We start from the raw sequence: 13,738 nt of genomic DNA, 5'->3' as shown, positions 1-13,738 counted from the left end.
TGACGGTCTGTACCTGTACCTTATTTTTCTGAAGATCATCAGTGTGGCACCCCCTTATAGACTTTCATATGATGATTAATTAAAATATTTTGTCATATCAATCAATCAGTATTTGTACAGCACAGCTCTATCACTCTGAGGGTATCTAGGTGCTGAGGATGCCGGATCTCAGTCAAAGAGCCAGGTCTTGAGCCTCTTCCTTAAGTTGGAGGGTGAGCACATAGGTGGAGGGGCAGATCGATCCAGGTGGATACGTTGTAGGTCAGTGGTTCCCAACCTTTTGACTTCTGTGGACCCCCACTTTATCAATACTGGAACCCGGGGACCCCCACTGAATCATTATTGGAATCCGGGAACCCCCCCCACTGAGTCATTTCTGAAAGCTGGGGACCTAATCTGTTAATATTTAATTTTCTCAGCAGTCACGGACCCCCTGAGGAGGCTTTGCGGACCCCCAGGGGTCCCCAGACCACAGGTTGGGAACCACCGTTGTAGGTGATGGAGCAGCGTCCACAGTTGCTGTGGTGGTAGTGGTGGATGTGTGCCAGGGAGGCTGAGAGAAGGTGTCTGGAGAGTTTGTGGAACTTCACTGGATGGTTGATGAGGGACGGTCCCTGGTTGTGCAAGGCTTTGTAGGCATGAGTGAGGATCTTGAACATGCATCTCTTCGGGACAGGGTGCCAGTGGAGGTGCCTGAGGTGAGGGGTGATGTGGGCCCCAAGGACAGTATCTGGCTTTCTTGTGCAGCTCTACCACCAATGGCATCCCAGTGTTGTAGGATCAGAACTCACTAAAGATGCTCGTGTTTCTTGAAGGAACTGCTGCTGGAGTTGTGCGAGTCTGTTGGGGGGGGAGGTGCAATTTGGGAATGAAAATGCAAGGATGGTTGTTTGCTGTTCAGTTTAAGAAACCATCCATGTTTGTAGCCAATCGCTCACGGTTGCAAGCCTGCCTCATTAATATTCATTATTGCAGGTCTTTCTGCGACCCGCAGAGTAGGGAATTTGCAACATGATCAGTTGGTACATGGGTCACACTGCAGAATTACAAACTGGTCACAAAAAGTCGGTGCATAATTTGTTCACTTTAGCAATGTGATTGTCATACAGCTGGCCTTTACCTCCCTAGTCGCCTGCGAATAACACTCGCCCACTTCAATATTAAGCAGAGACTTATAGATTCAAAAATATATAGGGTGGATGAAAAATACTGTAGCCTGAGGGGGGACCTGTTAATGTACGCACAGAAAAGTTAACAGCTTACGCACATGTGAGATCCCTAGCGCGAGCAGCTGTGGTTAACTTCTCAAAATAATCATGTTCGGCACTGACTCACGAGGCAATCGACACCTGTGAGTCAAAGGCTTCACATTTCACGTGGGACTGATCCTGGTTCGAAGCAGTCTCTGCCCTGGTGCTGATGGGACGAACGAGACGAGCGGTTGTGACGTCATTTCCTGTTACATGCCCACAAACCTGGCATGGAAGTTTCCAGCTCTGAAGAGTTCCACTTGTTCTGCTGTAGGGAGGCTCTGCAAAGCAGCTGGCGCCAGGGGGCTGGTTTCTGAAAAAGGAGGTTTTATGATAAAAATAGGGCCTCGTAAATGACAAGTGCTTGACTGCCTTCCAGTTCTTCCTGAATGGAAAACCAGTTTGTTACAAAAGCTCCACGGGTCACTTTGTAAGGGCACGGAGCAGCTGGCACCTCGCACGCCCCGTATCACTGTGAAAATACACATTTCTAAAAATAGGATGGTACCACCATGTCTCGGTCTGATGAATGTCAGAATGGTACAGCCCAGTGTACATGGCATGTAAACCGCACCAGCTGAAAAAATAAAATACATTGGTTCCCATAAAGCAAATGAATAGAGAAAAAATAGTCACCGCTGCCACTGTGCAATGAGGGTTCAGTGGTCTCCTCAGACCTCTGGGCCCCAGTGTCACTGCGCCTGCTGCACCAATAGCATGGCACGCCCTTGAGTACCACTGAATTAGGTCATGGTAACTTCTGTTGTTTACAATGCTTGGAAACTCCACAAATGCGGTATAACACACTATATACAAAACAAGTTCTTATCTAATATGAAAGATAATTTTATGATAACGAATTCATTATCACTCAGCTGAAAAAGTACAGAATTGCTTCACAAAGTTTCCGATATTTTTAAATTAGTCAACCCCTTATGCGTGTGACAGATTACGCATAAATCAATTCAACATTAAATAAAATCCAATGAAAATCTGAGCGTCCGTCCTATGTCACACCCTTAGAACGGTTTACACCACTTTATTTTCAGACTTCATTTTCAACAGAAGCTACCTGTGATCACTGAATGTACACACAATCTAATTAATATTAAAATTCGGAGTACAGCAGCGTCTTAATATTAATAAGTACTGGTTAGGCCAAAAGTTCTAGATCTCAAAATATTTTTGAAAAGCTTGCTTCAGGGAACATTTTAAAAAAAGTACCTCTAAGTACTTTTGAGATGCAAAATAGTTTGCTATCCTCTAGACACTCCATAAGAGGTGGAATGAGACACTGAACAGCCAATAGCTGAAGAGAGAAAGACATATTTCTCAGAGTGGAGCCCAAGCCCACTCTATGTATACTTTAAAGAATTGGTAACAATAGGTTCTAAAGACAGCTGCGTTGTCATGGCAGATCTAAAAAGCAGAGGGTCCTACTGCTGCAAAAACAAGGGCTATGAAGTCGTTAATAATGCTCAAAGGAATTATTGTTTATTTTGCTACATTATCCGTTAGTAAAGTCCAATCACACCTCTGAGTCATATAAGTGTAATGTAAATTATTGTTAAACTAAATAATATGTCTGAGGAACGTCACACTCACATAGGTGTCTCATTAACACCAAGAAGGTGTTATGGCCTTGACGATAATACAGAATTGAGTAATTCCCCGCTCTGTACTAAATACAAATTGCATTATTTGTCTTGTGGTATAGTTTTCGTAATATAACCCTCTTGGATACACCTCCACTCTGCCCTACAGATATCTGCATGGATGGAGATAACACACGCCTGTGCTGTTGACTCTAGGCAGAGTAGCTCAACTTGTGGGTACGAGCTGATTAACAACCTTGTCGGATGGCAGGTGTGTCCAACATTGGACAACAAGTGCAAGATTCATGTCACATTTTTCAGGCTATCCATGTGGGATACATTTACAGGCAACGGATATAAATGGGACTAATTTACAAAGGCTGTGGTTATCCTGAAAACCTGGCATCGCCCTTGTGGAACAAAAGACGCCCAAGGGTAGTTACTCAGGTTTCACATAAAGTACATAAACTTTCATCCTCCGTGAGGTTATGGCAACAAAATTGATAACCTTTATAGATCAATAGCATCCTTTGTGTATCAGAAGCAAATTGTAAACCCTGGTTATGGCGCAATCACACCAGAGACAGGACAGGGGGCAACCCAGACGTTACAGAAAGATGAGAGGGGTAAGCAGTGGACATGACAGTCAACTGGGGTGGTATCAAGTCTCACATCAGAAACAACTTTTTAACACTATTGATGGTAAATTTACACCTTACAGAAGCCGTCAACAGTGCAACGGAGAATGGTTTGAGATACTGAAATGCTGCTGGACGGGCCAAAGACAAGTATAGGTAGGAAGGTGTTGAATCAGGAGCGGTTATCTGAGGACAGATATCAAAGCCACTTATTGGGCTGACTCAAAATGACTAAGTATTTGTGCTACATCTGTAACCATAGGTCTGCCAATATCAGCTAAAGCTGTTTGTAGGCAAGACCTAAAAATGCTGTCAATCGCTTCTTTTGAACGTTCGCACCCAATTCAGCGAGGTTTGGGGGGTAACTGCACCACCTCATTGGCATGGGGTACCTTTTAGCGCCGTTGCCAGTCTATCTGAGAGGTCCCAGCGACTCCATGGAGTCCCCCACACTGATGCAACATCTCTGCTTGCACTGTAAGTATTCACCCTGCTGATATATCTGCACAGACAGGCCATTTCATATCTCGGCTGCAAGGACAGGCTTTCAGAAAAGATCACAGTGAAACACAGGGGACTGTGGTTTCTGCGCTCTTTTACCCTGGAGATAAGTTTATGCAGCCCACGCTTTAGCGGAGCATTCACATCCTGCTTGAGAAGCACATACATAACCGTTTCTAATAATCTCTTTCTGACAGAGCCAAAGCCAACATATCTAGGTTGCTGATAAATCAAAACCTTATTTATCTTGCATTACTGTCACTGAGCCCATCTCCTTTTAGGCACACAGGAATATTTTATGGAATAATGTAACCAGAGTGTTGCACTATTGCTCCAAGCAGAAGTACTGTTCCTGAACGCAAGGCCTTCTTGTCGACAAGCATCCAGGTTTCCTTCTCCATACTAGGTCAGCCAATCCCCTGCAGCACGGAGGTCAAAGGTAGAGAAGTCAATTCAAGAAAGACTCTCCAAGCACCTGCCTAAGTGAATGTGTACCTGAGAATCTGACAGAGCGCCTAAGGAAATTGAAATCCTTCTTTTGATAGTGTCAGAAGAGGTCCAGTAGAATTCATGAGGAGTCTTGAAGATGATCCCCGAGCAGGCCCCATCTCTATAGCACACAGTGTGGCACAGGAGGGCCCAGCATTGGTTCGAAAGGAGGCCCATCCTTTTTCAGAGTATGCACATAAAATACATTTACATACTGTGAATTTAAATGCAACTGATCTACATAGCCAGTGGTAATCCTGAAAATCTGGCAAAAGACTTGCCCTCCTAGAACTACTATGGACACACCTGTACTATAGCTCCTTTCATAACATTACACAAAAGTACCATACAAGATGCAATGTGTGGCAAAGAAATACAGTTTATTACGTTCGCTCTGTAGCCTCAAATTCTCTTTAGAAACTCAGGACTCTAAAACCTATTTTTCAGACTCCTAAAGGGAACTTTCATGTCAAAGAAACATCTTGTTAGCAATCGCAGTGGGTGTGTTGTAATATCTAGGGGTGGGTGAAATGTTTCATTCCGCCCACGGAATTGGCAGAATTTGGCGACTCTGCATTACTCCTATATTGTGGAGTTCCAGCCAAATTCCGCCAATGACCATGTGTCGGAATTTCTTTCCGTGAGGCTCTAGCCAAGTAAGATCTGGCATCCCCTAGTGCAGAGGTCTCCAAACATTTTAATGCCGCGCCCCCCCAGTTGAAAAATAAAAATAATTGGGCCCCCCTCAGAAATTTTCACAATTATTTTATATACATGGCAATGTTTAAATATGTCTAAACCTATTTAAACATTGCAGTTAAGTACTGTTACCTTTTGAAAACTGCAATAACATGCTTCTGCTTAAAACAAAGGCCTGTTATGTGTATAATATTTATTTTGGCCAGAGTCTGGGGGCCCCCCCTGGGCTCACTTCAGGCCCCCCTAGGGGGGCCCGCCCCACAGTTTGAAGACCTCTGCCCTAGTTACATTTTTTTAACACGGGGAGGTGCAGGTGGTCACGGTCAGAGAGCTGCTTATTGAGTAGATTTGCTGCTGCTCAAGTAGATTTTAACTCAAGCTTCTGCAAAATTCAACTCGAATGGCTACACGCTCTTGCGTACTGCATGGCGCTGCTCGTTCTACTGGCGCTAAATTGCAGCCCACCGATTTCCCAACAACTGGCAGAACTCCGCGGAATCTCACTGAGTTTTTATGTAACTCTGCGAGTTCTGCCCACCCCTGCTAATATCTCATTGATACCGTAACCTTCATTCCATCACTAAGCACACCTCCCACTCTGCTTATTCCAGAAGACTAATTCACATATTAATAATTCTAAATATAAGAATGGTAATAAACCCAGTAAGTGTAATAATATTAAGAAAAATAACATGTTTACATATTATTCTAAACCCTTAGGTATCCGAGATCTACAATAGCCAGTACCTCAAAACCTACAAATACAAAGTTCTTCAATTTCTAAAGAGCGACTGGTCGAATTCGCTCGTGAAGGTTCAAAAGTGGGACCTAAAAGTCAGAAGCGGACATCGTTAATGGGTTATTAACAGAATGCGCCACCTTACTGTTTACGGTGCAACTATGACACGTCTACAAAATAAGATCCCTTTGACAACCTATTCATGATAAGACTCTAGAATAACCGTACAGTTCTACTTATTTTGATAATATGGCCAAAGTGCTAAGAAATAAAGAGAGGCATATCCACAGAAATTATAGGGAGCTGCCGTCCAAACCATAAGTTAGTTATTGTTTAAAATATAAAGAGCGACCCCTGCAGCTGTGCCAGTAAACTGCTGCTTATGCATCTTGCTGTTTGGTATTTCACATCCCCATCACAACAATGTATGCAATGGATACGTTATATGGGATGTACTAGACAGATGCCCGACACAGTGCATGAAGGAAGGAGGGATGGATGGAGTGAGTGAGTGAAGGAGGGATATTCTCTTGTGGCACAGACAAGAACATCAGGCTGTGCTTTCAACAATTTTTGCAAGAAACCATCTTCTTTTGACCAACAGGCCATCTTGTGTCCATCTCCTTTTACCGCAGTTATAGGACATTTGGGTAGTTTTGGGGAAACTGCGAGTACGACCTGAAGTACATTTCACCATTACCTTTCAACCACAAGGGTGTACCACACATGGAAACATCAATCAAGATACTTGCATCAGACTTTTTTTAAGATAATGGGGGTTATTACAACTTTGGAGGAGGTGTTAATCCGTCCCAAAAGTGACGGTAAAGTGACGGATATACCACCAGCCGTATTACGAGTCCATTATATCCTATGGAACTCGTAATACGGCTGGTGGTATATCCGTCACTTTTGGGACGGATTAACACCTCCTCCAAAGTTGTAATAACCCCCAATATGTCTTGTTGGATGCGAAAATGTATCAGCAAGACTTTTTTTCACTCAAACCAGTCTTCTTCGGGCAAAAGTAACACAAAGTTTTACATTCTACGAAACACTCACAATTCATCTCGAAAGCCCAGCTGACATAATCAAATAAAGGAGCATTCTAGCCTATTCTTTGTAACTGTTAGAGCTGCAGGGCTGGGTGAAGAGAACTATTAACTGTGAACATATTGGCAACTGTGAACATGTTCAACAATCATGTAACTCTCGCTCTGGCTAGTCCTTCTCCATGTAACACCCTATAGGCTCCTTCACCAGGCAGTTGAACACACCCTGGAGACACCTTGTGTCCTCACAATTCCCACAGCCTGATGGTCCTATTAATGCAGCCAGAAGCACAGAGCTGAGCATCTCAATTCCTTTCTTCCAGACATTTTCACACTCTGCCACCCCCCTTTTTAACCCATTACACATTTTTTCTGCATCCCACCTCCTACATCCTCTGCATATATCGCCTTCATCCTGAAAGCCCCTCCCTCCACCTGCCAACATCTGCCACACAGGCTCCTCTACACCAGCCCAACCTCAGCCTCAACCTTTTAAGGCAAGGTCACACTTGTCTGATGCCACCATCACCCTGGTTACTTTCTGGCACTATAGAAGTGCTGCAAAATCTACAATGTATCCTTAGCTGAAAAACTGTGTATCATGTGTGAATAATTATGTACAACTGCTGTCTCTGGTTCTTGTGCAGTCCTCTGGTACCAAAGTGTGGGTGTGGTGCAAGCTATGAAAATGTCCCTGTTACCAGATGCCCAAATATTTGCATACCATGTATAGGCCCCAGTGGAGCCGAATATGCCAAATAACAACTACTGCAATAGAGTCATTACAGACACTATCTGCAGCCCTGAACTTTTCACCTACAAAACATTGATTCCAGGTGTATTTATCTAAATATTTTGAAAGAAGTAAAACAAGACTACAACACCCAGAATGCATTAGTCTATTACACAAAAGACCAGGACTGTAAACATTGTCCCTAACAACCTGGGTGGAAGTAGTCACAACAATGGGCACAAAATTCATACTACACCAGAATCAAAAAGCAGCACGTGACAGCACTGTCTCCATCTTGGATATGTGAGAATACAGGGAAGGGGACATCACCATGGCAGCAAGGACTTACATGTGATAGAATTGCCTCCATCTTGGAGAATGGAGGATACGGGTATGCGGATATCACCATGGCAGCAAACACTGACGTGTTACAATTGCCTCCACCTTGGAGATGTAAGGATAAAAGAAAGGGGATATCACCACAGCAGCAAAGACTGACATGTATTAGAACTGCCTCCATCTTGGAGAGGTGAGGATGCGGGGAAGGGGGTATCATCCTGAAAGCAGAGGCTGACATCTGGTCACTTCCATTTAAGTCCAAGCTTAGGGAAGACAAACCAACCCTATAGGTAGATAGGCCGTTAAAGAAACCACAAGGAGATTTTAGGAACATCAATAGTGAAAGTTCTGTGGGCACTGCTCAGGGCACTCCACAGTCTTTTCATGGCACATCTATTCATGTCTCCCTGTTACATTCTTGTGATACACAAACTGCACATCAATCAGGTGGTCCATTTAAAGCAGCGGAGCCAGCTACTGCCATTGCTATTAAAAAACAGACCCCTTTGCGCTTTCATATGCCCCATCAGATGCAGAGATGGAGCCAGTGAGATTCCAGACTGGTGATTTTGCACATCTGGTCGTCGTTGAAAGGCCGAGCTGGCATAAACACAGCGTAGACATAGCAGTGCGCTGCGCTTTTTAAGTCTGATTTCCTAAATGAGTCAGAACATGTTTGTTTTAACACAGCGAGTGGCACAACAGTGACTAGCGTTGACCATTCAATTTCCTCCTTTATTACCGCTTGCTGTGGTTCTAGCCAACATATCCATGTCGGCGGCATTAACTGGCACTCTTCCACACGCTGCGGGCGGCCTGCTCACGTAGACGTTTTAAGGCATGGGAAAAGTGGGCCCTAGCTCAGGGCCCCAGACTTTCACCCCCTCCCCCCCTCCCCCACACTGCCCTATACAGCCAGTTCTGTTCTGAACAGAGCCCTGTCCTGATGACCTTGAATAATTATTAAACAGATTGTTTTAAACACCTTTTCACTTCATTTTAATTTTAATCTGGGTGATGTGTGGGAAGTCTACTACAGACATTTTACAGAGAAGTGTTTATGTTTTTGAACACTGTGTAACATCCGTAAAAAAGTTTCTTTTAGGTAAAACCAGGACCTTATAAGTGAGAAATGGGTGGGGGTTCACCAAGATTATTTGCAATAATATTAGTAAGCTGCTGCTGTATATTATAATATTGAATACACATCACTAACCTTGAGTATTAAATGTAAACACGTTTAGAATATAGAGCAGTGTGCCTGTGCACTGTCAGTGACCTGGCCAAAAAGGGCACGAATGAGCTGAAATTGGATCATGAATCTAAAGCTGTTCTGAACAGGGGCCCCCAAATCATGTTTGGCCCAGGGCCCCCGAAATCCCTGAGATGCCCCTGCCCGCTGAGCACTAATGGTGACTGTGGCATGACCCCACGGGAACACTAGACAGGCCAGACTGATTCCCTGTGTCAGCACCAAGCTGCCTGCCAGCCAGTAAAAGTGCTGCATACCCCAAAATCAAGAACACGAGGCCAGCCCATTGGCGAAGCTGGCAGCCTGCCCCCCAACAAGCCACCCCGTACCAGGCTGTACATTCAACCTGAGCAAACCAGCCGGACGAGGTGTAAAATGGGCAGTGCTCATGAAAAATGGCACACTCCCCAACGTGCCAACTCGCGCCTGGCATTGAAAACGCTGCCATACGCGCTATACCGTGTCCCAGAAACGCTCCTGCGACAGCATCCTTTCCAATGTATACCGAGAGAGCCCAGGCAGGCAGCGCACTCTTAACAGGCCAATCAGTCCTCGTTACCTCTAATTATACACTCGTGCAGCAGTCATGACGCCTGCAGCTTTCAGATGACGCTGTCTACTGCAGTCCCGTATGCCCCCAACTGTTGAGATAGCAGTCATATCCCTGGGACAGGGAGAGAAGGGCAGATGCCGCCTCCAGATGACACCGATGGAGGGACGTCAGAGACAGAAAGACGGATGGACAGACGGACATGATCAGAAATCAGGGTGCAGGCGCACACCAGGCTGGCAGGCCCAAGATTACGCAGGGGGGGCTGAGAGAATGGTCGTCGGGCAGGGTTCCTGCAGGCTAGCAGGGCAGGGTTCCTGCAGGCTAGCAGGGCAGGGTTCCTGCAGGCTAGCAAGGCAGGGGCAGTGGATTTCAGACCACTCACTGACTCTGCCCCTGCCCTACTGACCTTTCTGAGGCACCGACTGGCGTGTCATGAATGTACCCAATTCACGTATGTGACAGCCTACCTCTGAATGTAAATTATTATTATTATTAATATTATTTTTAAATCAGTTGCACCATGGAATGTATTTTATTGAGAAAAATTTGCAAAAAGGGACGCATACAGTCTCCGTAAGCTATACATACTGCAGTCTTATGAGGTAGCTCTGGGGGGGGGACAGAGAAGTCCGTAACCATAGGTCACAGGTCTGAACCCCAGCCAAGCCAGCTCCACCTTCCGAATTTCAACAAATGAGACACATTGGTTATAAATAATGCTCTCAGTTTTTACTAACTTCTCTTTTGGAGATACAGACAGACGACCATCTTTTTCTCTGTCTACATGTATTTTTAAATAGGGAGAAAACTGAAAAAATGTCTTATTTTGAGTGAATCTAAATGAACTCAAGCATGACTGCCAGGCCATGAGTCCATTAGTTATGAAGAATGGCAGGTCGGGGTTAAAAAAAAAATAGGAGGCGGGGTTTCCTAATGAATCTTTAAAAAGATGCAGCTATACATATGTATATTTTCTGAAATGGCACAGCAATATTCTAACTGCAGCTTTAAAATGTCTAAAACCATAAATATCATACAACCAGGAAGCCCAGGTATATATTTTTTTTACCCCAGTTGATTTTACATATAACTCACATATCACCTGACATCAGGTACTTGGAAATGAAGACCATTTCACCTTCAGGAAGGAAGCACTAAGGGGCAAGTCAAGCTGTGATGTCCTATAGAAGCCTGCTTCCAATTCATTCGCATAGGAGCACATGCATCAGTGACACAGATGAAACATATCTCCAGGAAATTGAACATACCAAGCACCTAGCATCCTTAAATATTTTTAAACCCAGTTTACCTACTCAGAATTGAGAATGGTGCACGCGTGGGGTTCAATAAAGTCCCTCATGCCCCAACGTCACAAACTCCGAAGGGGTATCGCGCTGCTGCTTACCTGAGTATCAATGCCATTCTCAGTAGAGCTGGTCTTCCGGAAGGGAGGGCCGTCCACTGCAATCTCCTGTCCATGGGCAGGCTTGAGAGGGAGTTGGCTGACACACAAGGGCTTGGCCAACTCCACCTTGCCCCCCAACTTCAAATAGCAGGGCTGTGGGATGGTCCGGGTAGGCACCTGTGGGATGGGCGTTGCGCTGTGTACGGGTTTTGGGAGCCCCGACTTCATCTTAGAGGCCACCAGGATGGCTGGCATTTTCTCCTGCGGCTTTTCGCTACACGTCTTGGTCACCGAGCTACTGCAAGCCACCAACTTGTCCAGTTAGGAGTGGGGAGTAGAAATATTCAGTAAATCCCAAAAGAAGCCTCCAGTTAAGAGTGGAGAGCCCAAACACAAAAAATGTCGATGGATAATTGGCTTGGGGAATCCCTCTGTACGCCTCTTGCTCATGTTCTCTCCATCATCTGAGCCTGATGCTAATTTTGTTTGTTGGTTCATAGGAAAATGAGACTTTTCAGCCTGCCACGGTATTTCCGAAAGTGAGGCAGTTTCTTGAGGGGGATGGCAAGGACCTGCTGCACGCAACATATGCTCCCTGATCCACCGAGAGCGAAGCGAGGGGGAGCTCAGCCAGGATTTCCAGCTTAGGGTGTCTTTCTCCAGCCTGGTCCAAGAAGCATCTGTGGCTTAGTGCGTTAATGCCCGGTGTCCTTGGATAACTGCGTCCAAGACAGCCAAGCGCCCTCGCCTCGGCATTATCGGTGCCAGGCAGCGGAGACAGGAAGGTGGCACCAGCAAAGAGCGACTTGTGGTGGCCGAAGCCGCAGGAGCCGCAGTTAGGGGTGGAAGCGACGCGGCATCTTTTTACGCAGAGGGGTCATGGCGTGTGCGCCACCCCTGCTGGTGGGAGCCGGGCGGCGACGAGGCTGCTGCGGGGATCCGGGCTGGGGAAGGAGCTGTCGAGCTGACACCACAGTAGAGCAGGATGCAGCCCGCGCCCATTGGCTCCCCCGTCTCAAATCAGGAACAAAATATCTCTGCAAGAGGGGCGTAGCTCCAGCCCCTTCACTGACTGGCAGAAAACTCCTTCAACCCTGCTGGAAAAGCGCACGAAAAAGAGACAGGAGCCCGGTCTGCTGTTCCAAGAGGGCAGGGGCGGATGATGCTGGAAAATACTACCTGGTTTCAAATTCAAACAAAAACACCAGCCGCCTGCAAGGATTCCAGATGCTGGAAGGAGAGAGCGCCTTTTATGAAATCGAAGCGCTAGCCTGTGTTTCCGTATCTACTCTGTAAAATACTGCCTAACACAGGGCACGACTGCTCCTGGCACGGGTGGTATATGAAAGTGCTGTCCCGCGAGTACATGCGGACAGAGGGTCGTCTACACCGCAGATAATGCAACCAAATTGCCAAAACAAACCGTGACACCAAGTAAAGCTGTGTCTGAAATGTAATTAAACAGGCCACTGTTTTTATCCAAATCAGCAGGAAACACACACAATTAAATAATAATAAGCAAAGGTCGAGACATGTATTCTGTGTCTGAACATGGGCATTTTTTGTAAATAAAGCAGAAGGAGGTGAAATGATGTGCCGAGGATCATACAATGTGGGGTAGCCGAGACTACAACTCTGTTCGTCCTCATCCTATATGCCTCATTTAACTATTGGGCGATATTCCCCCTCACATACTAGTGGTGAGAAATGTAAGAAAAGATTACAAATCACGCCTGATGGTCAGGACCGCTGAGGCCTTTAATTCCACTGGACATATCCCCGGTGGCCGGGAGCCCCTTGAGACTGTTTTTTAGGCCAGTGGAGCGCTCCTGATGTCTGTGCCATTATCCCTAGCCCCCCAAGGTTTATTGCAGCAGGCACGAGGAGGCTTCAAGAGAGGGAGAGAGGGTCAGGTAGAGAAAAAGAGATCAGAGAGAGAGAAGTACAAAGAGAAGTGTATAAATTATATATATATATATATATATATATATATATATATATATATATATATATATATATATATATACATATATATGTATATATATGTATATATATATAGAGAGAGAATAGATGTGGATGGATGGAAAGATAGAGATTGTACAAGGAAACGAAGGGAGCGGGTCTGGTTTGAGCATTTTTGCAAGACTGCTTTGGTTCCTGCAGATGGTCAATCTACAGGTGCAGGGATCTGCGTTTATCACGTTGTCAGTGGTACTGACACCACTTCACACATGGTCAGCACTACCGTATTGTGTCTAATTCCAGTGCGCAGGAGACCAGAAAAAGCTGAGGTTGATTTCACATGGAGATGTGGTCATTCCATGACTAGGCCTCTCATCGCTGCTGCCTCCAGCCTTGCTCCTTTGGAACTCAGGATACTTAAGGAGCGACAAGAGGGATGGGCAGGGGCTACCAGGTAACTCAATGCTGTGCAGAACTGCAGGGAAGATCAGGGGGCTTTGCAACTTAGGCGAAAACCCCAGCAGCCACTAA

The 13,738-nt window shown here is 45.6% G+C and overlaps 1 protein-coding gene across 5 annotated transcripts in view; it reads right to left on the bottom strand.

The window, feature by feature from the left end:
• Positions 1–11,967, bottom strand: part of NAV2 (neuron navigator 2) — a 523,029-nt gene extending 511,062 nt beyond the window's left edge. For 3 of the 5 annotated variants that reach the window (XM_069221921.1, XM_069221922.1, XM_069221929.1), the window contains exon 1: positions 11,246–11,966. In XM_069221921.1, the coding sequence (XP_069078022.1) occupies positions 11,246–11,500 (255 nt within the window). In that variant the 5' untranslated portion in view covers positions 11,501–11,966. Of the gene's footprint in view, positions 1–11,245 lie in introns of all 5 variants that reach the window. The other 2 variants (XM_069221928.1, XM_069221926.1) reach the window with 1 other exon arrangement.
• Positions 11,968–13,738: the final 1,771 nt, after the last annotated feature.

This window comes from Pleurodeles waltl, chromosome 3_1 (assembly GCF_031143425.1).
Source record: "Pleurodeles waltl isolate 20211129_DDA chromosome 3_1, aPleWal1.hap1.20221129, whole genome shotgun sequence".
NCBI lineage: Eukaryota > Metazoa > Chordata > Amphibia > Caudata > Salamandridae > Pleurodeles > Pleurodeles waltl.
The sequence above is the reverse complement of the archived record's forward strand: the minus strand, read 5'-3'. Positions and strand labels throughout refer to the sequence as shown.